We start from the raw sequence: 25,546 nt of genomic DNA, 5'->3' as shown, positions 1-25,546 counted from the left end.
AATGCACAAATAAATGGGAAAATATATATCTTTTACTAAGCAAATATATTTTGTGGCTATATTTTCAGTGCCAGACCTAATGTGAAATTACAACCATGGAGTTATTCACAAGGGCCATTTGAGCAGGGCTTCTTTTCTGGCACTTTGTAAATAGCTCCTTTTGTGCCTAATGCCTCCCCCCCCCCCCCCCCCCCCCGTTTCCTTCAAGTAAATCATATAAATAAGAAAGCATTCCATCTGAAATTATGTATGTTTCTTTGCCACTAAGTATGAGAAAGACTTGTATTCTGTGGTTTTCTTAATTATATTTATTCATGACAAAAGCCAAATGCTTCCTCTTTAATGGTGAAAATTAAAATAGGTGGTAGCATATTAGTTCAAGTCAAGAATGTATTGTCTAAAGTTGCTTTGTTTGTAAGTCTTCATCTGAGCCATATATTCCCACACAATTAAGCTTTAATCTAGCATTCAAATAAGGATGAACATAGGCTATGATGTACTTGATTTGACCTAAAGACATCATGGGTGATATACCATGGTTTTTATCCTTGTGCAGAGAGCTAGCACAATTTCAACGCACTATGGAAGTCTCACTTCAGCTTCAAAATTAGACCAATTGGTATTTTTATTCTATATAAGAATACAGACATAAATTTCCTCCTAACATAATGATTCTTCAATACATGCCCAACACAAAACTTCCACGAGTTTCTACAATTTAGAAATAAAAGATGTCTGACTTTCTTGTCTCCTGCAGAGACAATGTATGTCTCTGCTCCACTTTTCTTCCCAGTTTCCAGAAATTTGACCCTGTTCTCTAAAGTCTTCTTAGGAAGAGCAAAAAAATGGAAATGAGATTTCAAATGCCTATTGGCTTTTGATAAAGTACTGCAATATGGTAATAAAGTTACCTTGAATCAAAATAAGGCAAAAAGATTTTAACTGCTAACAGTTCATCCCATCTTATCTTTTACCTGTCCTCTAAGGTTTAGCAGTTGTATTTTCATTAATGTAATGTGCACACCCATTTGTTTCTTTATTACCTATAGCAAACTGTATGTAGTAAAACCACATTCTCTTTGCAGCTGTTCAGCACTATCTGTTGAGTAGTTTATCTTCACACCAAGGATTCTGTGTAGGAGTTCAGGTTATAGCTTTTTGGGCATTAAAGATGTAAATTGATAGTAAGTGATTTCTTATCGTTTCTCAAATGACAGTTTCTTTGACAATAAAACAGTAATTGCTGTTTTAGACATCGTTTCCAAAATACTCTGGCACACACCTAGCTTTATTTCCAAGAATAAATGCCAACAATACTTAATCACATTTACAACTTCATGCATGTGAGTAACATTCCTTACCTTCCCAAGTGCTTTTTGAATCAGGAGCTTGAAGTATTTTGGCATGACCTTAAAACTTTGCAGTTATCAAGAAAGGCATAAAGATATGGATATTTATAAGTGGGACAATTATGGAGATCATTAGACGAACAATAAAACTTTCCAAGGTTTCACAGAAATCGGGGGGGAGCGCAGTTCTGTATTTCATTCTCAGAAAAGTTTTGCCAATATCTAAAAAAACCAAGCAAGTGGGAGAAAATTCTGATTCCTTCATTAACACTACTGTTTCATGTGGTTTTCAAACCATGGTCCAAACAACCAGTGGATCTGCAGTCCTCCTGTAAATGCTTCACATATGGTAACTTAGAAAAGCAAGTCCCCTTTCAGCATGTTCGAACAATGTGCACAGGATTCTGCACCTCCACTGGATAACTGTTAGGGGTCCTTCAATCATAGAGGCTTAAAACCCACTGCCTACTTCCCAAGGTCACGTTAGGGATGAATATGGCTCATACCTGTATATTTTTAGGATTATTATTTTTGGTTTGTCAGCAATATCTTTTTAAGAAAAGGCACAGGCCAAAGCACATTTCATTGCAGAAAATCTTTGACAGCTCTATCTTAAAAAATCTGAATTTTTATACACCATCTCAAAAAATTAATTTCCTTCCAATTAGAAAAAAAAATACATATATTACCAAACAATGACTTGACCTAAAGCATATGACATATAATATTTATGAGATTAAATATCAAATAGCCAGCTCAAAATGAAAAATATTTTTTAAAAGCCCTCTAGACACAGAGATTAGAAGGCAAATGTCCTCAGTAATTTAGTACTGCAGGCAGCACATTACGAACTAATTGTCCATCAGCCATGAAAAACAAATAAACCCCAAACAACTGTATTTGAGTTTTTTCAAAGTAATAAATGTAATTGATATATTCAAGTTGTGCAATTTCTGAATTTCAGTACATTCTCCCAGTAAACGCCACCTCTGAAATCTTTAGTGAAGCACTAAGAAGTACCATGCAGTTAATGACATTTCTTTTTCCAACTACAACTCCACCTTACCTCATTTGTAAATGTTTCCCAGCCCTGCTAATTAGCCAAGGTGTATTTATAACAAAAAAATTTTACCTTATTTCCAGTAAAAGGAGAACAAGACTTGGGTTAGTAATTTGTATCTGTCATGCCATGCATTTAGGAAACCAGACACAAACTGCCTGGAACAACGCAGTTGCCTCTAACTGAGAGGAGAATTTCGACTTTGTTTTGGCAGTCTGCTCCTTCAGATCACAAAGACGACTAAATGAGATTCACTCCTGTATTTTTAAGATTAGGGACAAGCTGGAAGTCAGAAACACAGAAATATTCCATAGGAGGTTAAAGTAAGTATGATGTTTGAACATGATGACAATGCATGGATTTTTTTTTTAAAAGAAATTAAAAAGATGAAACTTTAGGAAAAGAAAAAGGGTAACAAATTCAGCCATAAATGCAGTACAATTTTGTGACAAAGGCGGCTGCAGATTATGCCTTTATAGCATCTAGCTAGAACAATTGTATTTGCAGCAGCTACAGAGAGCCTGTAACGACAGTATGGGTAAACATAGGATACAATCTAAAAGAAGAATAATTTTACTTCAAAACCTTTCTGCTTTCTGAGAAGCCAGAGTATGATAGGCAATTCTAAAACTTTGAAGGGGGGAAAAAAAATAACAAGAAGAGCTGAAACAAACAACAACAAAAAAATAAATACCTTAAATTTAGTAGGAGCTTAGACATTTAGAAATCTTGAACCCGTAAGTGGCAAACTCTCCAGCCAGGTTTGTCAGCCAGCACACCGTATCACTAAGTGAACCAAATTCATCTTGTCACTGAGTGTGCTGGTGATACACTTCCCTTTTGTTGTTCTGCACTTTGATCATACTGTAACAACACTACATGGATAATAGCTACTTACTATCTCTGAACACCACTTGTACAACATAAAGTAATAAATAACTGATTCTCTAGCTTACTCACAGGATCACTGTTTATTCGCATACTCAAAGGAGGGCGCATTTTAAAGCTACTCGCCTGGACTACAGGCTTATAGGATTGCAGCTTTGCACTGCACAGGTGGAAGCCAACACACATAGCTTTATTGCAGAACATGTCAGTCCACCTAGCCATCAAAGGCTGGAGGAAAGCAGTAATGAGGCCTGCCTGTAGATGCTACCAACCTTGAGGCATCGCAAGATCAAAATACAAGGTGTAAGCCACTTGCATATACTTAGCTTCTACAACACATGTTAGGGGAGAGGAGGAAAACAGGTGCAAATTTGTTAAGTAGATGACCTGCAGCCCTTCTCCACAAGAATGCAGAATACAGATCGGGAAGCCTAGCAACTCTTAGCACAACAATTAATGCAAACTAATAGTGAAAAAAAAAACAACCAACCAACCAGCATTTTCCTTTAAAGTACCACCTTACGAGAAAATATAATTTTTATTTAAGCCATGAAAACAGAAACTAATATCAAACTGACTAATGCAAAATGGAACAAGAGGTAACTATTCAATGACTACATGAGATTATGTGACTCCCATACTTAAAAAAAACACACCACAACAACAAAACACATCTGCAGGCATGAGACCACCCAAAGCAAGCATTTTAAGTATTATTTAGTCACCTAATTAAAACATTTTTTTGGTGGAAATTACCAAAAGAACTACTGTATAAAACACTGTAGGGAATTCATTAATTGCAGGGAAAAATATTTAATACCTATCAAAATGCTAAATTAGGTTCTGATTCAAAGTTCATTACTATCAGCTAAGAGGGCTTGTGTTACTCTGTAATAAATGGTTGAACTGCTGATCTTTCCCTATTCCCCTGCATAAATATTTGAGAAACAGAGAGAGAAACTATCCTTACGCATTAGCAACTGTAGCTCGCAATGTGAAGTAGAATATGCCTCTGTGCTCTGCAAAATACCAAATTAACTAACTACTTGGTCTATTGCTTTTAGGACCTGTGAGGACCTTGTCATATTATGAAGCAAACCAAAAATTATGAAGCAGTAATTTAAGACTAGAAAACACTTGAATCTCATTCAAGGAAAGCTGTTTTACTCGACAGAGTAATGCAATGCTAAGTAAGCCTCTGTTCAATGTATTGCTGTTGTACAAAGATTCAACCGAAAGCATGGCAATGAATTTTAGGGGTTTTCTCTTTTCAAGCTCTAAATAACACTACAATGTAAAACATTACACCTTTTTACAGAGTACATCTGTTCTTTCAAACCACTCAGCATTACAGGATATCATTTTAGTGAATAAAATTTGAACCAACATTTAGTCAAGTAATTTGTCATTTGCCTTTTCAAATAAAAGCTTACATATAAAAGAGATATTCCTAATTATAAAGTTACAGTTTTCTATCTATACAGTAAGGACAAAAAAGAAAACATTCCACGCAAGACAGCTGAGAAGAGAGTTTTGAGACAAACACAGTTTCCATCACTTCAAAAACATCACAGAATTGTTGCCAAGTGAGAACTCAAAGTCAACAGTTTTTCTGCAAAACCCTCCCTAAATGCAGAGGCATCACCATCATGAGAGACATGACTGAATCGCATCTTATGAACCACTGCCTCTCCTCAGACCCACACAAACACAAAACTGTGTCCCAGCATTAGAGAGGAAAAAAAAAAAAAGGAAAATTAAAAAAAAAAAGACTAACCAAACCTAAACCGCTCCACGGGTAAAACAAATCTGACACAGCAGTTACTATTAATTAGCATTCCTATTTGTTCAATACTACTTCCAGTTTCCAAAGGAAGTGTGACAGGCTGAACTAATAAAATGTTACTTCTCAAAGCTGCTAACACCCTATTTCCTGGGCAAACAAACTACCCCCTCAGCCACGTACCGTGCACGAGCGTTCTGGAGAATACCAAGGCTAACTACTTCCATCTAGGCATCCTACACCTATGCACAGCCTTATTAAAAAAAAAAAAACAAACATAAAATCAACATTTAAAAGACATTTTAAAAGGCATTTTTATTGTTTTTCTGTTAAATGAACCTAAGGAAGAAGCAGCAGCAGAAAGGGGTCTGCCTGACAGATGGTCACAAGAAAGCAGGTGACCCCTGAAGCTTTGCAGCTTACTGCGAGTCAATTATTAATGGGGATTTCTCTTCTTACCGCCCCATCCCATGCAGAGAGGAGCAGCAGCAAAACCTCTTTCAGAGCGCGTCCATCCCTGCTAAGTGACTTGGGAAAGAAGTGAACCGGCAGCGGCGAGCAGATGGTGCGGCCGGCTCAGGCGCGCGTCCGAGGAACAAACCGTGGGACTTACTAACCCGAGCTCTCCACTGCGATACACCGTGGGAGGTGCAGATCGCCTGTGCTCCCCGCATCCCCACTGCTTTGTTTATCGGAAAATACTCAAAATGGAAACCTGACTCCACTTCTAAAAATAGCCTCATCTACTCGATTGTCAGCTTGGAAGTTTGAGCAAATACCTCGTCTTATCTCCAAAAGGCAGCATGTCAAGCCAGGGGAGAGGCACCCAGGCGAGCTCCTCAGGGCTTTTACCTCAGGTTCTGTGCGAGAGCCCAACGCCACCGCCAGGCGCGCGCCGAGAGGCCGCCCCCTGCCGGCCGCGCGCTGCCCGCCGCCCCCTGCCGGCCCGCCCCGGCGCCCGCTCCCCTCAGCGTCTCCGCGCCGCGGCCGCCGCACCCCGAGGTGCCGGTGTCCCGCCCGGACAGACCCCCGCGGCCCCCGGCGGAGCTCCGGGCGCGAATGCACAGCGTACGGCTTCAGCGGCCCCGCACGCCTCGCCAGCTGCCTGCCTTGGCGCCGAACCCATCGCCCTCGCCGTCCGGTGGCCGCCGAGGGGCCAGAATAAGGTGACAAGCCCACGGAGCGAGCGAGGTCGCCATGGGCAGCGCTTTGTTTCGGGTCACTAAGTAATGACATAAGGTGCCCTCCCGGCGAGGGGTTACCTCAGGCTCCCACAGATTTCCACTCAGTTGCACCGAGGGCGGGGGAACCGCGCCGCGCTCCGCTCAGGCGCTGGCCCGGCCGTCCGAGGCGCGGGAGGCACCGCCGCACAGCGCGGCCGGCCGCAGGGCAGGCAGCTCCGAGGCCCCGCGGGCGCTTTTTGTCTTTTATTTTTTTTATTTTCAATGCAGACGGCAAAAGGGGGGGGGGGGGGAAGGGAAGAGCGACCTTTTGCTGGGAAGAAAAGTCCGGCCTCTCCCCGCCGCCGCTCCCGTCTTACCTTGTGGCTTTCCGAACAAAGTAAGAGCGGGTAAAGTCGCCGTGATCGTCCAGCCACGCTTCCACCGCTTCCCGCTCCGGCGGGGGGGGGCAGCTGCGCTCCATGCTCCGCTCCGCGCCGCCGCTCTGCCTCCGGCCGCCGCCGCTTCCCCCTGCCGGCCCTGTGCTCGCGGCCGGGGGGAGCCGGCTGGCTGCCGCCCCGCTCCCAGGTGCTGCCCGGCCCCGGCGGCACCTCAGCGCATCTCCCGCCGGCTCCACCTCCGCAGCGCCCCGGGGGGCTGCCGCGCCCGGGCCCGCCCCACCACGGCCCGTCCCACCCCGACCCGGCCGCACCGGCGGCAGCCCCCGGCCCCGGCGGTGCCCAGCGCGGTGGTGGCGGGAGGGCGCGCTCGTGTGCGCGGCCCCGCGGCGGGCGGCCCTGCGGCGGCGTGGCTGGGCCGGGCGCTCCCCGCGGGGCTGGGGGCAAAGGCAAGCCGTGGAAAAGTAATTTGTTCTCCCGCTGTCTGGCAAAGGGGCTCGTCCCGAGGTACGGCCTGCTTCGGTGCTAACAGGGTGTTGCTTCGCAGTGTTTTGCCCTGGGTGTCAGTGTGTGATCTTTGACAGACCTCAGCCTGGAAAGCAGTGCTAAAGCCCTGGCTTTTCAGTCCTTCATGCCTGCAGTTAGGCTTTGAGATCCATTTTACATGTTCAATAAGCGCAGCCTAGTTTTGAAGATGCTTGACACGCAGCTCCTACTTTCTCCAATGTTACACAGCCAGGACTGAAATTTTGGTTAACGCTGAACATCACTCTCATGTATTGTAGTTCCATTCCAAGGTATGCATGCACTCACACTTGTAATTATTTGGAAGCTGCATTCACAAAAGACCTTGCACAAAGTATGATGCGCATGTGTGGTTTCCTGTGTCATCACGTGCAGTATCTTTGAAGGTAAGATATGAATAACAAATAGCAGCATGTTTCTGGGGAAAGGGACGTACAGGCTCTTTAAAATCATTCTCCTGTGTAATCAGTTGAGAAAGATCATATAAAATGTTTTCTGCTGCTCCTAAACCCCTTTGAGTGCATGCAAGGCAGCATTCTTCAGATAGAGCAGATATCCCTGCACACCTTAGCAATTTTTTTTGCAGTGCATCTAGAGGCTCGACTTACAGAGATCTCGGTGGGATTCTGCAGCCTGAGAAGGAGCAGCAGCAGGAACTTCACAGCAAAGGGATTAAGAGCCTGTCCATGAGCTTGGGGAAAGTTTCCTCTTCTGTGTCTTTGTGTGACATCTGCCCATAATGCTCACTTGGACATGTGTGTCTTTTGGCTTGTGAGAGTTTGTGTGTAATAGGAGGCACTCTGAAAGGGAGGTTTTACGTGAATGTTACTCTGTTATAAAAGGAATCGCAGGAGAAACTTGCATAGTGACCAAAGAGCAAAAGAGAAGATAAGGTATGAACCAGTTAAGATATGCTGCAAGAGTCAAGACGCTATTCAAGGCAAAGAGAAATCTTTCAGCAGGGAAACAGAATTACCAAGCAAACTGCATAAACAGACAACATGGCAATAAATGAAGCCAATGTTTAGTGTCAAAGCCTGGAAAGTATGGTATGTTAGAAAAAAAGAAAATAAACCTTTCACATAACTCATAGACTTCTAAATTAACTGTTTCGTGTTAGGAAAAGGGTTTTGAGGTTAACAGTGTACATGGCAATGAAAGCTTGTAAGCTAGGCAGAGCTTTTAGAATGTAACACCATGTTAGAATGCTTAAGAAGTATAACAGAAATTTAAAACATACAATTGTAAAATGCAGATTTCATAAATGTCTGAAATGGCATTCCCTGCATGGTCTCATATGGAATATTGATCATAGTACTGCTCATCACATCTCAAAAAGCAGAATTATCAGAGGTGACCTAGAGAGGAAAACCAAGAATGACCAAACACACGGAAATACCTTTTCTATAAAGAGGCAGAAAGAGTTTGTTTACAAAGGGTTGAACAAAAATACATAATTACTAGTATTTAAAAAGTAAGATAGGATTTTCTCTCTGACTCATAGGAGAATAACAAGGTAATGGTCAATGAAATTATGTCAGCTGCAATACGTTTTACAATTTCACCTAATCAGGAGTAGCACTAATAGAAATAAGCATTTATACTGTAGTAGCATCCAGTAAGCCCCAGTTAAGAACAGATATTGTACTAAGCACTGTAAACATGTTATGTTGAGTACTAGGCTAGCTGAGAAGCATACAGCATCCCTGTACATCATGCCACAAAGCTTGGAACCTTTAGGTGAAGCTGCCTCTACCTGCCAGCAGCTGCTCAGGCTGGGCCAGTAGATGTATGACAGTGTACCAAAGGAGGGGGAAGTTGGGCAGTGCAACAGCACTGCTTTGCTATTCAGCCCACAGATAAGAATCAGTAAAGCCAATGCAAATTATTATCTTCCTGTAAATTCAATGGTAAAGCAGCAGTTCAAAGGATTGCTACCCAAGCAAAGAATAGCAGAGTCTTTCCCAAAAGAAATAAAAATGGAACAGTGTGGGGAAAAAGGGATACTGTCTCTGTATCCGATGAATTTCCATGAATAATAATGAACATGCTGTTTTCATTTTTAAGGTGACAGGAGGGGATGAAGGCCAAGTATAACAAAGAAGTTAACGGTAAAAGTGGAAAAAGTCTTCCATGATTCTGGCTTCCAAAGTGCTCTGAAAAAGCTCCGTGTATCTTAGCTCACGCCCAGCTTTCCAGTTTGTTTCCAGAACTTGGATGACAGAATTGATGTGCAGTAGCTATAAACCTGAGAAGGGTTTGTAGTAATGATACAAATAAGCGTGTCAAGTTTTAAATCGGCTTGTGGCAAAGCAGTATGTTTGAGAGCTCCGTACAGAAGCCAGGATGCTTTTCCAGCAGTAGGCCATTCTATCACAGGACTGGTTGACAGAAAAACGTTTTAGCTGTAGTCTTTTGTTTGTACGTTTTGCAAATATTGTCATGTAAGGAGGTAAGAAAGGTGGAAATTTTTTTTGTATGTGTAAGGCACACAAATTAGAAATGCTGCTAACTCATGTTAATTAGTAAGAACAAGTATGGAAGTATGTAATCCGAGAAGTACTTATGTGACATTTTATGCTCAAATAACTCTATATTTACTTACACTTACTTGAAAGTAATTTATTTCTATATTGTTTCCCTTTAAAATAGAAGAAAATAAGGTTTCAAATGTCACCACAGTTGACTTATTTGTCTGACTTACTCATTAAATGAATTGAAGCAGCATTTAGCTTTGCTAAGAAGTGGGAATTGGCTGTCTTTCTGCCATCCCTTAAATCTGGAAAACAGTTGGTCCATTTTGGCTCCTAAAACGAGTTTAGGGCTGTACTATATTGCCAATGAGGCTAGAATATGATAAGGTAGAGGAAACTATTCTGCTTCTCTATTAGCCAGCACTTTTACACACACATGCAAACACACACGCAGTGGAAGAATCCTAATATTAGTAAAGCAAGTTTCCATTTCCCTTCCATTATTTAAGTTGCATAAAAAGAGTGAAATAGCAACCACAATCAAATTCATTTAAAACCTAATTGTTACTTTACTGATGAAAATACTAAATCATGAGAATGTCTTATCAGGTTATTCTCTCAGTCGTTTCCAAATAATTACTGGAAATGCTTCCCAAATAAACATAGCTAGGCAGAGCTACTCACTCCTTGCATAACCTGCCTTATCCTCTGGGATAGCATTGCATATGGCCTACAGGAAGCCATGTAAAATAGGAGCTTCCTCCTATTTTGATTTGAATGTGATTGAGCATTTGCGTCAATCAAAGTACTGTGCAAAATTATTGTTAACGTCGAGAAAGCAGCAGCTTCTCCAAGTTTGTAATACACAGGCATTTGTCTGGAAAATACTTCTAACTATATCTACTGAAAAACGTAATTTAGAATTTTGAGGTTAATGTATTAGCCTTTAATACGTCAGCCAACTGATATCCTCAAATTGTAACCTTTTTTCCTTTCTATTGGAAATCTCAGGATAAATTTGAAGACTTGTTACCAAGTCCTCCCTCTCTCAGTCTTCTCTCCTTTAAGCTTAAGTAGTGCCAATTCAATTCTTCCTTGAATGTCATGTTTTCCATTTGCCATATTTTCTTTACCATTCCTGCAGTGTCTCACCAAGTGAGGATCTAGTAATCCACACTACATGAAATGGAAGGGATATTTTGGGTACCTTGTGGGCTATTTCCCTCCTAATACTGTCACCCTTGGATATACCTTCTTGGCAACAGTCTGATACTGTTGACTTGTGGTGACCGACTGTACTCTGTTCCCTTTTTATAAATACTTGTAATGTAGTCAGATGTTGCCTGTGCATCTGCCTACTTCTGCCTGTGTTTTCTTGCTCTTGAACCTTTTTAATTTCATCCTGTGCTTGCAGTCCATTTCTCCAATTTATCAAGATTATTTTGAATTCTCTGCCTGTCCTCAAGTGTGTACTTGGCCTCACCAAGCTTAGTGCAGTTTTGCTGAAGGGCAGAGGTCTGGGCAATGATTGGGTAAGGTGCAGGTGGGTGAAACTGTAGGTGGACTAGGTGGAATTCTCAGTGCTGTTACTGGTTTAGCTAGCTGGAGCTTCTGGTGCCTGCATGCTGGAAGCACATCTTCAGTGAATGTGCAAACACAGCCCTGATCTAAGTAGGACGATTACGCCATGGTTGTATTGCGTGGGATAACACCAAATGCAATGCATTGACTGGTTCAGATGGGCTACAATCCCTGGTAACTGTGTACCCACGTAGTCCATTCGCAGTTGCATTCAGCAGACCCTTCTGGGCTTCTGAGATGTTGAATATTGAAACTGTGATTAACATATTCTTTCTTTTAATGTAGACGTAGAGTTTGGCAGAGTTTAAACAGGAGGTGGTAGATAAGTAGGAACCTTGTGTAGATCAGATTTCATTCCAGACCCTTCTCATGTGCATAACAAATGGGTTTTGTATTTACATGATACTTAGCTTATTTTTAAAGAGCTTTTAGCAACTACCAGCTGGTTAGTTATTTTCATTTAGCAGTTACTCTTATTAGGACTTCTACTAGTAATTGTGATTTTGAGTTGAAGTATTGGTTTTGTACTTGGAGTTACAGATAATTATGAAGTCAAATTATAAGGGGCTTTTTTTCCTGTTTGTGGTTGTTGAGGGAAGGAGACTCAGTGATGAGCTATATAAATGAAAGATTAGTCTGGTGTTTTTCAAGTTTTCATTTCCTTGCAATTTGGACCATGCTGTTTAGGATTGTATGGGCTGCTTAGGTGTGTGTGAGGAGGAGAACCCTGACTCCACTGGAGTAGTACAATAGCTTTCACCCATGTCCATGATCCAGAATTTAATTCAATTAACAGTTTCAATCTCCTTGCATTTCAATTGACAGTTATAAAGAGTTGCCCCAGTGCCCGGTAGCTAAAGGCATCTTTCCCACCACCATGCAGCTCTGTGCTATTCTTCTCTTTCTTTATGTTTCTTAAATGTGATGCTGCTTCGCTTGAGACTTTGCAGCTGATGAATACTGTATCTGCAGAAGAGAGCAGGATATGTATCAAAGTCTGTTGAGGGTCTGACCAGCACTGGCACAGTGGGCAGCAGAAGGTACGTACAGCCCAAGGTTTTCTGCTATATTTGCATAACATAGCATGCCAGAAATGGAACATGAAGGGGATACTTTTGTGGGGGAAAAGGAGAAGTAAATCCACAGCGGTTCAAAATACATTACTCTTATGATGATCTCCCCGTATTTTCCTAATAAAAGGCCATGGAACCTCACCCAGCAGTTCAGCATTAATGCAAAGTTTTAGAAAGACTATTGTTATTATACAGGGATTCGAATCCAACATGTCCCTGAGTATGTTGTTCACACAGTTAGTTTTCCGTGCTGCTCAACATTTTTACTGGTTTTCTTTTGCATTTATCTGTCTTCAGTAGCGTGCATAGAGCCTACTATGTTGGTTTCCAATAGATTAGAAAGCCATCTACTATCCCATTTCTGTATTCATAGACCATAATTCTCTGTCAAACTTCTCACATATTAACAACTGGAGTTTCTAAAGGCTCCATATCACCACAAATTATTAGTATTGTTTCTCTCAGTAAAGCTTCTGGTTTACTGGAGATGCTTTTTTCAGTATGTTTTCCCAGTAGTGATCTCTCTGAAACCACAGAGAGGTGTAACAGCAGCAAGAACTCCTACCAGCTATTCCCTCATCTTGTACAGTAAGAGTAACTTTTGCCTACACTTTGCTCTGAGAACGCATGTCTGCTTGGGTCTACTGTTGCTGTTTCTTTCTTTTCAGAGTGACTGCTTTTCACAAAATCATTTTCCATCTTGGAAATGCGACTAATTTTCTTTGTTCTTTTAATGAACAACTTTGTCTTCTCTGTGTTGGCCAGATAATATAGGCCAGACCTTTACTAAATGATCTTAGTTGTTCTATATTAATGGCCTGCCCTTTCCATTATTTATCACTCTGTTACGTTTTGTAACTTGCAGCTTTTTCTAGCAATAATTTTATATTTTTGTTTAGATCATTCAGTATGGTTTGGGTCCATTTTGTATGGACCACACTGATGGTATACATTGCTGGGGTTTTTACCAAAAATGCTGTAAAGCTACAAGCCAAAGCCCTACAGAAATCTTACAGAAGTTGCCTTTATCAAACTAATTCATAATCTCTTGGGAAAATAAGAAGGTTGTGGGGTTTTTTTCTGACAAAACTCATTTTCTGTGTTGACTGGCATTAATTATACTATCACCCTTTAATTGTACACTGATTTCTTCCTGTACCAGCCTTTCCATCAGTTTTCCTGACATTGATGTCAGGCAAAATGGTCTGCAATTTCCTTATTAAATAATGGAACAATGCTTGCTTTCCTCTGTCTTCGGGAACTCATGTGGGATTTCAAGACATGTTTTTCTTAGTTTGCTTCTTTTAAATTTTATCTTAGTGAGGTTTAGGGTTAATGTCCAGGGTTAAATAGGTATTATTTTACTTCCTGATATTTTGGTATCTTAGTAGTGAACATAGGAATTGCTGCTGTGACAGATCACATGAAGAGTATTTTAGTGGCATAGAGGTGGTTAATCTTTCTAGTAATGTTTGTTACTATCACTATGAAATCTTCATAACCCAGGATATAACATTAACAAAAGTGTATATGCAGCTAATTTTGTTGTTTTCTACCTTACCATAACAAGTAAAACTGGTGTTTAGACATTGCCCTGGAAACTATGTGAAGTGTATGCTGTACACTAAGGTGCCCAGAAAATTTGTATAACAGTGCAGTCCTGCTACAAATAGATAAAAGTAATAAATTTGACCAGTGCCAAAGTTTTAAAGAATTTTCTGAATCTTAACCTATACTCTCTCATTTATTTATTTAAAGTAATAGAAGACTTGATCTTATCCAGACCCCAAAGTAATTAAACTGAACATTTCCTATTGGTCTTTGTGGAAGGCATTTTTGAAAGATGAGGTGTTCCTTGACCCAGCTTGCACTGTACTTAACTGAGTAAATTAACTCTTTTGGACCCATTAGGAGGAAACATACTTTAGTAAAACTGTGGTCTGATTTATTCATGAGAACAAACATCATTTGTATTCTATATGCATCACTGATTCTGGAAAAATAACTATGAATGAAATTCAACACTTCACTCTCTAAAGACCACAACTGGAATCAGAACTTCTTTGTACTGGAAGCTCTACCACAAATATATCTCTTGCTTGAGTGGTTATGTCATCAAATATTCACATATTTTTTTAATTTATAGAAGGGGAGGGTGGGAATGGAGGTTTGTACCCAGTCCAACACAAAGCCTACAAGTTAACACAGAATATATCACTGAAGTATTATGCAATTATGCAGTGGGCATAAAAATTGTCAGGGCATTTTAGCAATGTACAGACATACTCTGGTAATTAAGTAAAGCGTTAATCTGTGACTGAAAAAGCAACAAAAAATTAAACAGTAAACAAGGTGAATGGAGAGGTTACTTATGTATAACAGGGATATTATAACCTAAAGATATAACCAGAAAATCTCCATTGTTCTGAACAAGCAAGGAAAATGTGTAAGAGATTAGTTTGTAACTAAGGCTAACTGCAGCAATGCTAAATGAATATATCGGGCTTGTATGGCTTTTTAATTATTCTCAAGAACAAAATGTGTAAGAACAATCAGACTGTAAAGAGGTTGCTATACCTGAGCGTGTGTCTATTTCTGGATCCCATTTGATTTTTTTCAGAGGGGTATGGCATACCCAGGATCCTTACATTTCCTCCTTCAGTTTTCATGCCTATCCCTCAAGACATCTGTGGTGTAGACATTTGTTCAGCCAAGGGAGTCTGAATGAGCACATTCACCATGTACCATTGCTGATCCCAGATCAGCTGCAATCTGATGAAAAAGTGCTCCCCACGGTGGACGGTCATACTGTCTCATCTCATTTATTTTTTTTAAAGCTTTGGCAAGCCTGAGGGCCTGGAGCCTTCAAAACTTTTTGATACTAGGTAACTAGTTTCTGTCTGGTAAATAAAAGAAGAAAACTATTAGAGCAAGTAAGTGAAATGGATCTTTAGACTCTCCCATCAAATAGCTGTGGGTCAGCACCACCCCTGCCTTCCTGAATAAGTGAAGCCGTATTTCTCAGGAAAATCGTGAGCGATCCAAGAGCTATCAGGTCCAAATTGTCATGGCTACATATCTTTCCACACTTGGTGCTCCATTTCTGAAATTGCTACTTACATTTCCTCACTGGCAGGCTGCACACTGTTAGGTTTCTGAGGCAGGGCTTGTCCATGGCTGTGTGTTTCTGCGGCATTTAGCATAGTTGGTACTTCACGTGCTGCTGTAAAACCAATGCAAATGACAAGATAAAGCCATTTGTGTTGAAACCCAAATACCATTTGCATCTCCTAAAAGCTTTTCTATTAATCAGTGTCCCCCATTAGATCAGTGAGGGCAGCAATAGTTGTCACTGGTCCTATACTACAGATGGCTATAACAAAATGGAAAAATTATGACTTAGGCTATAGACAAAGTTTCTGTTGTAGCTAAAATTATAGCAGAGTCACTTGTTCTTAGTATTGCATTTAGTCTTTTAAACCACTGGGGAGCTGATTTTTACTCAGTCTGTGCTTTCTGTAGCCATGGGGTTAACACAGCTACTTCTGGCAGCTTATACCATGTCCTAGGAGAGACAGGAAGAGTTATGTCAACAATGTGGCAGACCTGATATGGTGTCTTTGCTCCCAAATGGATAATGTGAGTGTCTGAAAACAGCACATACCTCACTGGTGACTGCCTGATCTGCTGACCTATGGACTCCAGCGAAGGAAAAACTCAGCCACTCAGGGCTGAAAGCACGTAGCTGGCTCATCCCTGGGCAGGGTCAAGCTCTTGGGATGCCCTGAGGGAGCTCAGCCACAGCCAGTTCTTTAGTATAACAGGTATTAAGTGTCTGAAGGGGACACCGGTATGGGTGTAGGGGGCTCTGTTCATGTCTTTAAGCAGTTGGTTAGACACCTAGGGATTTAAAATGCCAGAAGTGCCGTATGTAAGTACTCCTGGAAGGCACAGCCAAGCATCAGTGATCTGCTACCTGGGATTTTTCACTTTACAAATAAGGCGTACATTTATTTTGCTAGACTATGAAAATGTGAACTGTGGCTTTCATCCTTCAAAAGCAAAAGGTCTCATATCCAATGAAGGAGGCAAGTACCTGCATGTTAGCTGTTGTGGCACCCCACTTTTAAGGCCTTCAGGGTAGGTTTTAGACCAGGGGAGAATCAAACTGTGTGAGAACAAAGCTGCCAGAAAGAGCTAGGTACATGGGGACGGCGATACGGAAATAAGCACATAATTTTGCTAAACCATTCCAGTTCAGAACAACAACATTAAGGAGACTCTTGATAAGCCTAAAACTCTTTCCAGCTGCTTGCGAGCTACCGGCTGTGCCTGACATTCCTGCTTTCCGGCTGCAAAGTCTGGTCTCTTTTTAGAAATCCAAAGAGAAAACACTTAATTTTTATTTGAGCTTATTGATTTTTTTTTTAATTTTATTTATTTCCCAAGTAAAACGGTTGTGTGGAAGCAGAAGTTCGTGTGGTGTTCTCACAGCTACAATAGTAATATGAGCACCCTTGAGGAAATGAAATGTGACACAGCATGGGCCAGCCTGTGAGGACAGCCGAGTGCTTGCAGGCTACAGCCTGGTTTCTTAGTTTGTCCTGAGCTGAACACATACACATCCCCTGCTATTTTCCTCCTTTCCAGACGAGAGCAGATGACAGAGGTGCAAAATGGACTGAAAGGCAGAATTTTTGTGTATGTGGTACATGGCCTTTATCTGTCATTTTATTTTCCTTTGTTAGTGATCTAGAAGAGGGACCTTCTGTGTTTTATAAGAATTTTATGCTACCTGAAGTCATGGGAAACACTGGCATATGGTGATAGTAACAGATACAAGCATATGCAGGAAAGTATCGGGGTAGTGGACTTCTGTACATTTATACAGACTTCAGATTCATTTATACTGTGTCATCTGAATTTGCAGTGGGTGCATTTTGATTATAACTGCCACAATGTCTTATATCTTTGACAGCTGACTTTATGGATTTTGTGAGAAAAACCCACTGCTGATTAAATTTGACAGGATTGGATTCTGTATTTACAGGAAAACAGCTACTGCAGGCCCCCCTGAATCACATTTCTTCCTCTGTTCTTACTTTCAGGTCCTGAACACCCAGGACAAATCAGGAAACATTTGCCACTCTATGTTCTTTCAGTGTAAATGAAACCCAACATGTTATTGATAGTCGACCAGATTAGTTCTTTTGATAATTTTACATCTTATATCTATCTGCTCTTTAGGTGTCTTTCAAGCACAAGTTTTATCCTTCCAGCATTTCTGTCCTAGGCAAAATCTTGTTGTTAGTTTATAGGAGATGTATCACAGCTATTCCCTTTAGTTACATACTGGCAGACTCTTAATTTCTTGATCTCTGGCTGTATGCAAATAAAAGTACAACCTTGTTTTGTGGCTTCAGAGTAGTTTAGGGACATAAGAGAATACGGAGTTGCATGGAAGGAAAACTAGCAAAAGTAAAAAAAAACACCGAATCAATTCTCTTGATGGTTTTGATTTTATAGTGAGGTTGAAAGTTGTTAATTTTATATGGACTAATATTCAGTTTAACTGATGCATGGGGTTTAATATTACTACTAGGAAAAAAAATTGCCATTGCTGCAATCTTGTAATTCTATTGCTTGTTATAGTATGAATTATTTAGAACGGAAAATGTATAACGAAGGATATAAATATGTGTATATAAACAAAAGGAACGGGAATCAGAATTCTACAAAGCTTATAGTTAATAAGGGAAGAAAGTAAATATAAATGGTTCTTAAACTAGTCGGTAAAGTTGAAAGCGAATGCTGCAACTTCTCCAAAGTGCTTTCCAGCCATAGAAACTTGTAGAATGTAGATTTTAACACAGATACAACCCCACTAAGCATAAAGCTGAAACATGCATAGTACTATTGTTTTCATTTGCTTTGGTAGTCCCTGAGGGTTCAGGCTGGTTTTGATTCAGAGTGGCTCAAAGCACCAGGACGGTTTGGTCACTTTATATCTCTGTAGGAAAGCTTCAGTTTGAAACAACCTCCCTCAATCATAAATAGAGCTTCTTTCTTTTTTCTCTTTTTTTTTTTTTTTCTCTCAAGATTCTTGCTGTTTCTGAAGAGCTATGCCCATGGATAGTAATATAAAATAATCTCTGAAGTTCTTATTACAAGTTAAAAAAAAAAGGTGAAATGTCTTTCAGTTATGTCTTTGACTATCTGTCAGTTCCTTTAACTCCGGGATCCTTCACATCCACTAGCCAGCATCAGACAAATCTGGTGGAAAGATAACAACTGTGAAATAGTGTGAACATGTCGAAAAACCAAGACCTCCATTGAAAAGAGACACATCGAAAGCTGAGAGTCAAGGTGTCACTGAACGTCTCAGGAAAGGAGAGTACCCACACCACCCAGGTGGCAGGCAGCTTTACAGCCTGCAGGTGCTGGAGCTCTGAACAGTCCCAGATAGGTGTTAGACAGGGAGGTCTCTCCTGCGTGGGTTCTTCACTATCTGCAGTGTTAGTATAATTAAATTAAAAATCTGTCAGTCACAAAATACAAATAGAAAAAACACAGCTGGGTTTATTCTGATGCTCCCAGAAGAAATGGCTCTCCTGCTTCAGGTGGGAATCTACCTGCTTTCTTGCTTCTATCCCTCTGCTAAGGTTGAGCTTAAACATTTCTTACCCACTACTTCAAAAAACAGCATGGAGATAGCCTAACTTTGATTTGCCCTCCTATTTTTAGTTTATTTTTTGAAGGAATCAGAGAAACGCCCCTCTGCATGTTGCCCATCACCCTGTCAGCTTCCAGGTCAAGAGTAAAGTTCTTTTCTGGTATCTCTAGTGTTCTGGGCCACATTTCACCATACTGCTTTTCATTTGCGCTCTTACCATCACCACTGCTTGAAAATACCTTACACTCTAGTGCAAAAGCACAATATCCTCTCCTATTCCAATCTCCCTCAGAAAACTCTCCTTCCACAGCATTGAGAAATGCAAGTTAATAGCAATAGAGGAGAGCCATCATCACCTGACCATGCACACTGGTGGTTCTGGTTTATTGCTGTCCTTTTGATCTTACTGTACACTGCTCACAGACCTGTGCTGCTTAGTGAAGGTCTTTGGGACACGGAGCAGGCCTCTGTGCTTTGTACATAGTGTTGTTTCATCTCTCTGGCTGAATGTCTTGACCTTTAAAAGGCAACTCCGAGCCTGTCAAATGTGTTTTATTTAAACAAGAATCTAATTCACAGATAGCAAATTTCTGTAACAGGTCTGAAATTCTCTCTGCGTACTGTTCATGCCAACCCAACTTTGCCCACACAGATGTTTATGAAGCTCAGATAAAGAGCTGTAAAACAGAAGAAAAGGCCTTCAAAAGGATGAGAAAAGTTTTTCTTAGTATCTTCCTTCTTTCTTGTTGACACAACAGGCAATTTGGGTTCAGGTTAATCAGGTTTTGTTCCAAAGATGAGAAAAATATAACTGGTATTTTTCTTCCCCAGAAGAGCTGATTAGTCAGCAAGCTAAGCACAGCACGACAAAATGAAACAATTTAAAGAAAGCCATTAAAGGTAAAAACATTTGTGTAATCAACAACAATGTTCCCTTCAGTGCAGGACATTACAGGCAAGCTGGCTGTGCTGCAGGCCTTGTTGATTTTCACTGACTACAAAGCAGAATAGAAACTTTATATAAACCCTTGGGTGCTAATGCAGGAAGGTGGCTGTATGACCATGTAATCTGAGCTGTATGACCCTGGCAAAGTAGCAGGCTGTAAGCTCACTGCCTAAAGAAATTATTAAAAAAAAATCAGTGCTGGGAGGATAACTTGCTGTTTTATTAATGTTTATCAGATTAAAGAAGGGAAATAACTGAAGCAATATGAGCAGTGCATAAAAGCAGGGGAGTGAAAGGAAAAAATGCTTTTGAAGTGTGCCATGGCCTCTCTCAGAGAGCCTCTCATCGATCTCCCTTCCAATTCATCCCATCAAACAGCTGGCATGGTACGTGATCTGCAGGCAGACCAGCAGCATCATTCATACAGCTGTGCTATCTGGAGCCCAGATGCTTTCACTTGCACTTGGTAGTTCCTAGCCAGCTTCCAGAGTTTTGGCAGAATCTTTCACAGATGTTTGACACACAGGGCTGTAACAGAAATTCATTGAAAAGGGATACAAAGTTAATACACAGAATCATCTTACTGCTGTCTTCATCAGACTCTATAAAAGTCCATCTCTGTGGATCTGGTAGGAAATGGTATATGCACATTGCATTAAAATTCCATCTTGAGAGTTATATATCCCAGAAATAAGGAAAGAAACCCTTTCTGCTTTATTGGTATGTGAGAGTTTTGATGTGCTTGTGAAAGGCACTGCTCTGTCACTGCTAAGGCCAGGGACCTTATCCACAGAGCACGGTGCATCGCTAGACCTTCAAAGAGCCTTTTAATGTGCCCAAACAGCAACCTAGGTTTCCTTGTCCTAGATGAGTCTCTGCCTGTGCACATCCCTTGGCTCCCTTAAACCACGGCAGTTTTTCAGTACTTTCAATAGTGAAAGTAGTAATGACTTTCTTATGTTAACACCGTCTACTGGAAAGTGACTGAAATAAAATATCTCACTTGTCGCGCACTGTCAGAAAACCTCTAGATGGGTGGTGGGCTTAGTTCCTATTAACTAGATTTCTTTGAAAGAGGAAAGCTTGATGCAGCACATACATGTTTAAGCTTACTTAAGTGCATGTTCTCCTACTAGTTGTGGGTTAACTCATTCGCTACACCTGGCTGCTCTGCAACCTCTGATTCTCTAATTACAGAATCACAGAATCACACAATGGCCGGGGTTGGAAGGGGCCTCTCGAGATCACCCAGTCCAACCCATGCTAAGGCAGGATCTCTTAGAGCAGGTTGCAGAGAGTCACGTCCAGGCAGGTTTTGGATGTCTCCAGTGAAGGAGACCCCACAGCCTCTCTGGGCAGCCTGCACCAGTGCTCTGTCACTCTCAAGGTAAAGAAGTTCTTCCTCACATTCAGAAGGAACTTACTGTGTTGCAGTTTGTGCCCATTGCCCTATGTCCTGTCACTTGGCACTACTGAAAAGAGCCCAGCCCTGCTCACCTGAAGCTCACTCTTAAGGTATCGTGTACAATTCATTGCTACTGCTGGGCATCTCAGCAGCCTAGCAGAGATGTGAGGCTGAAGTACATCATTCTCTTCTCAATACCACACATTTGCTATAGTTGACTAAACCTTCACATCAAGAGCCTTTACCCCCAGGGCAGCTCCACAGAACTGCCGTCTCCCTGGTCCTCCTCATCATTGCTGTCAGTGGTAGGAAAGTTGCTTGGGATTAATGCCAGTGCATGAGAGCGCAGAATTTAGACCAAAGATCTTTCTCATTTTTCCTAAGAGCTAAACTTGTCCCTATAGATGTCATTGGAAACTGAGGTGGCCCTAAGTGTATATTTATAGGAAAAAAGAAAAAAAATTAGCGACAGACAACAAGTATTTTAACTAGAGAATCTGATTTTCCCCTTTTCACCACATGTTATGCAATGTACGGTGAGCACTGTATTTGCTGGCAAAGGAGAGAAGTCTGGGGAATCTATTCATTTTCCTCCACATTTAAACAAACACTTTCTCATAAGCATGACCAAGAAAGGAAGCAAAAGTACTTAGCAAACTTATAAGTGTTCTAACTCAATGTTTATATTTTTTTCCTGTAAAACATACTGACTGTATTGCTAGCATAGTAGCATTCAGCTCCTGCAGTCTGATGTGGGAGAGGGCTCAGTGAATATTTTTAACCTTGTATGGAAACTTAATTTTGTTTTCAAAATACCTGCAGCTCAGAACAGTCTGAGCCATTCTGAAGCAAAAATTGTGGCCTTCAGAGTTCGTATAACTCCCATACGGTAATCATGTCAGGAGAAAAAAGCTAGCAATGTCCAAAGATAGAACTCTCTCTGAGGAAATCTATCACTTCCTCTAACTTTCTAGTATTTTGTAATGTGATTTAAAGATGGAGGTCTTTTGACCACCAAGGAAACGCTTGTAGGAAGATGATTTTTTTCAACCAGATAGCTGTCTTAGATTAACTCCAAATCGCTACATATTGCCACTGCTAGCTAAGGTTTTATAGATTTGCATTTGAGTAATAAACCTGTGATTTTACTTACTAATCTGGAAGTTTCTGAAGAGGAACACTAATATTTATGAAATTGTACTCTATTCCCATAAGACTGTATTTTCAGGTATCATGCTACAAGTTCTTTCTTTGGGAAATGTAAATCAGATTTTAAATATATGATTGAAAAGCTAATTTGGTCTTGAGAAGCAAAAATATTTAAATCTTGTTTACTTTTTATTCTTATCTCATTCATTTTGAAGATTTCATGCTACGGTTCACTTGTAAGTAAACTTTTATTAGTTAAGGATGAGCTGCAGCTTCCAAATGCAGTCTCCAAAGAAAAAGGAAAACTAATGAAGAACTATTGTTGTATTTTAAGAATACATCTAAAAGATTTGGGTAAAAGCTTTTGATTTCTTTCCAGACCTTATAATTCCAATTATCAAAATAAGAATGGCCCTCTTGCCATATAAAGGGTAAGTCATAAACTGCATTGCATGGCAGATCTTGTGTTTTTAGTGAACAGTTATTGTCATTGTGTGCTTTGATTTTCCTCAGGCAAGCCCCACATCTTCTGCAGAGTTGAAACAAAATGGTTTGCTTTTACTTACTAGTTGCCTTGAAATAAATTGAATTGATTGTAATGATGAAAAAAGGAGGAATTGTGAAAGACAGGTATTTTATAGCAAGGAGTGGCTTGTTTCTTATTTCTGTGATAACAGCAGGGTATGATGTGTAGGTTCATGCCCATCATTAACCTCGCCAAATGCAGTAATGCAGTACAAATGTCACAGGCTTAGGATGAGAAATGGCTGCAGTGATGCCTGCTGGATTCATCTTTGCTGTCCACTTCACTGTCATATTCTCATCACTACTGCAAAACTAAATAAATTCAGAAAGCACAGTCACTATGCAGTGGGTCAAATTCTTCTTTTTACCCTGTACTGTATGTTTTGAGTGACTCATTTCACTAGGGTTTATCTAGAATTATGCTAGTGTAGTGAAAAGTAGAAGCTTATTCAAAAGGAAATTTTGTCCTTTTGGGGAGATTTGTAGCTGAAGTGTTTTTTCCATCAGAACTGTAAGAAAGTGCCGAATCCAGATGATGGTATTGTGTTTATTTCACCTTGGCAATGTTGCTTTAAAGGCTGTTACTATTTTTCTTTACCACATTCAGCTTTTTCTAAAATAACATTTTTACTGCTTGTGTACAACAATAGTTTGCAGAAATGGTCTTCTCTCTGTCTCCAGTGCTGCCGTAGGAATACTTAGTGCTGGCCATCAGTCTGAATCTCTCTGAGGGGCTAATATAGTAGGTGAGCCAGATCCGTCCCATGAGCTCTGCTACCATACAGGAATTACAATGATGTTTGGTAAGAGCTCAGTGTAGATATAGGTTATCTGTATGATCAAATAAAGTAAAGAAGTATCCTCTGGATTCAAGAATATTTGTTCTGATGCTTTAAGGACTGTATTCTCCATAACTCTGTGAGCTTAATTCAGATTTACATTGGTAAAGAGAGGAGATTCAGAAATAACAGGTATAAAAAGCAAACCAACAAAGGGTCCTGACAATTATTTCTTGGCAATTCCAACTTCCCGTTAGAAGCAAACACACATGTTTTTTTCAAAATGACGCAGATGTCTCCGCACATCCATCGCTTGGGAAGACGCAGATGGACTCATGTTTTGAGAAAAAACAACAGGCAGTCAGTTTGGAGAGGAAAAACAGTCTCTGATACTTTGTGGCTGTTACTTTTTGATAGAGGCATGCACATGCAGTCAGCCCTGCCATAACAGAGCTGGGTAGCCCTATGCAAGTGCTTCACCCTGAATAACCACAGCTGCCAGTGCTGGTCTTAGAGTCAGAGTGCACTCTGCTGTGCACGCGTGGGATGGAGGGGGTGTGCAGCGGGCACAGGCAGGGTGAGACCTGGCCATCAGCTCTGTCCCAAGAGTTGTGCTGCTGGGATAGTGGGAGGCAATGCTGAGGCATAGCCAGAGATGTGTGATGTAGGGGGTTTAGCATTGGCTGGGAGCACACTGGTGTCGCTCAGCCTGCTCTTCTGTTTGAATTGGCTTCTTCATGGAGAGGAAGAATTTCTGTCTCACAATTAATCTATGGCTGTGGTGCAGAGACCAGCAATAAAATTCCTGTGGAAAGATGGGTGGAAAGCCGGAGCCATGAACCAGAGAAAGACACTGAGTACCTTAGCGGCTCAAGTTCTCAGTTCATGAGCCGGGCTTCCCACCATGTAATTGCTTCCCATATACAAGTAGGGTTTTAGTTAGGCTTCCTTCTGATTTCCTGTCATTTTTCTCTAACTGGCTAATTTTTAGTGGCTTGATACAGCAAAGAGTCAGAATCCCTTATCTCCCTTTCTACCACTGTCATGATCTAGGATTATTTTTGTTATAGCTGATTATTTGTTATAACTGATTATTAATTTATTTCAGGACATAAATAAATAAAAAATAGTCCCTGACCAGAATGAACAATAATTTACATTATTTAATTATCTTTGTCTCAGGTTACTTCAGCTGCAAACTGGATATAAAATATTTATTTTAATTTACAAAGGTATTGTGAGCTTTCCTTCATTAACACTTCTAAAAATGTTTACATAAGAGAGACAAGAGGTCCTATATCATGTCAAAGTATTACTGAGGATAGGATAGGAGAAAGGTGTGGTCAATTCACAATAAATATGTCAGAATCCCATATGGAGAAGTGCACTGAACATAGGCTTGAAACACCAGCCTGGCCAGAAGGTACACTATAAATACATGGGATCTTTGTCATAGGTTACATTTCACTTGCCGTCTACACTAAAGCATTGATCTCTGATTTTGAGTCATTATTTTTCATGTCACCAGTCATTTGACATATAAAAGTATGTTAGTGACTGGAAGTGGAGAAAATTGCCAATTTATTTTATCTAAGAGATCATGTAGGAATCAGCGAACTGTCAAACAGCGGTTTATTCCTGTTGCTAAAGTAAGGAGGATTGCACTGCCTGCTTTGAAACTTCTGGCCAAGACAAAAGTGTACCATCCACCTACAGCCTATACAGGAAAGAATTCTGTCTCTGTTTGAAATTTCCTGTCATGTAGGTGACACCAGGCA

At 40.7% G+C, this 25,546-nt stretch overlaps 1 protein-coding gene and 1 long non-coding RNA gene across 7 annotated transcripts in view; one reads left to right on the top strand and one right to left on the bottom strand.

The window, feature by feature from the left end:
* Nucleotides 1-25,546, bottom strand: part of PDE5A (phosphodiesterase 5A) — a 142,575-nt gene that overhangs the window by 62,681 nt on the left and 54,348 nt on the right. For 2 of the 5 annotated variants that reach the window (XM_055795438.1, XM_055795439.1), the window contains exon 1: nt 6,621-6,901. In XM_055795438.1, coding sequence (XP_055651413.1) covers nt 6,621-6,724 — 104 coding nt within the window. In that variant the 5' untranslated portion in view covers nt 6,725-6,901. Of the gene's footprint in view, nt 1-5,263; nt 5,442-5,859; nt 5,950-6,620; nt 6,902-15,411; nt 15,515-25,546 lie in introns of those variants that run through there. The other 3 variants (XM_027794942.2, XM_027794945.2, XM_027794944.2) reach the window with 3 other exon arrangements.
* Nucleotides 6,053-25,546, top strand: part of LOC129783808 (uncharacterized) — a 109,582-nt gene continuing 90,088 nt past the window's right edge. For both annotated transcript variants that reach the window (XR_008745731.1, XR_008745730.1), the window contains exon 1: nt 6,053-6,246. This is a non-coding gene — a long non-coding RNA (uncharacterized LOC129783808). The remainder of the gene's footprint in view (nt 6,247-25,546) is intronic.

The sequence above is a fragment of the Falco peregrinus genome, chromosome 2 (assembly GCF_023634155.1).
Source record: "Falco peregrinus isolate bFalPer1 chromosome 2, bFalPer1.pri, whole genome shotgun sequence".
Lineage (NCBI taxonomy): Eukaryota > Metazoa > Chordata > Aves > Falconiformes > Falconidae > Falco > Falco peregrinus.
This window is presented reverse-complemented; position numbering and strand designations above follow the sequence as displayed.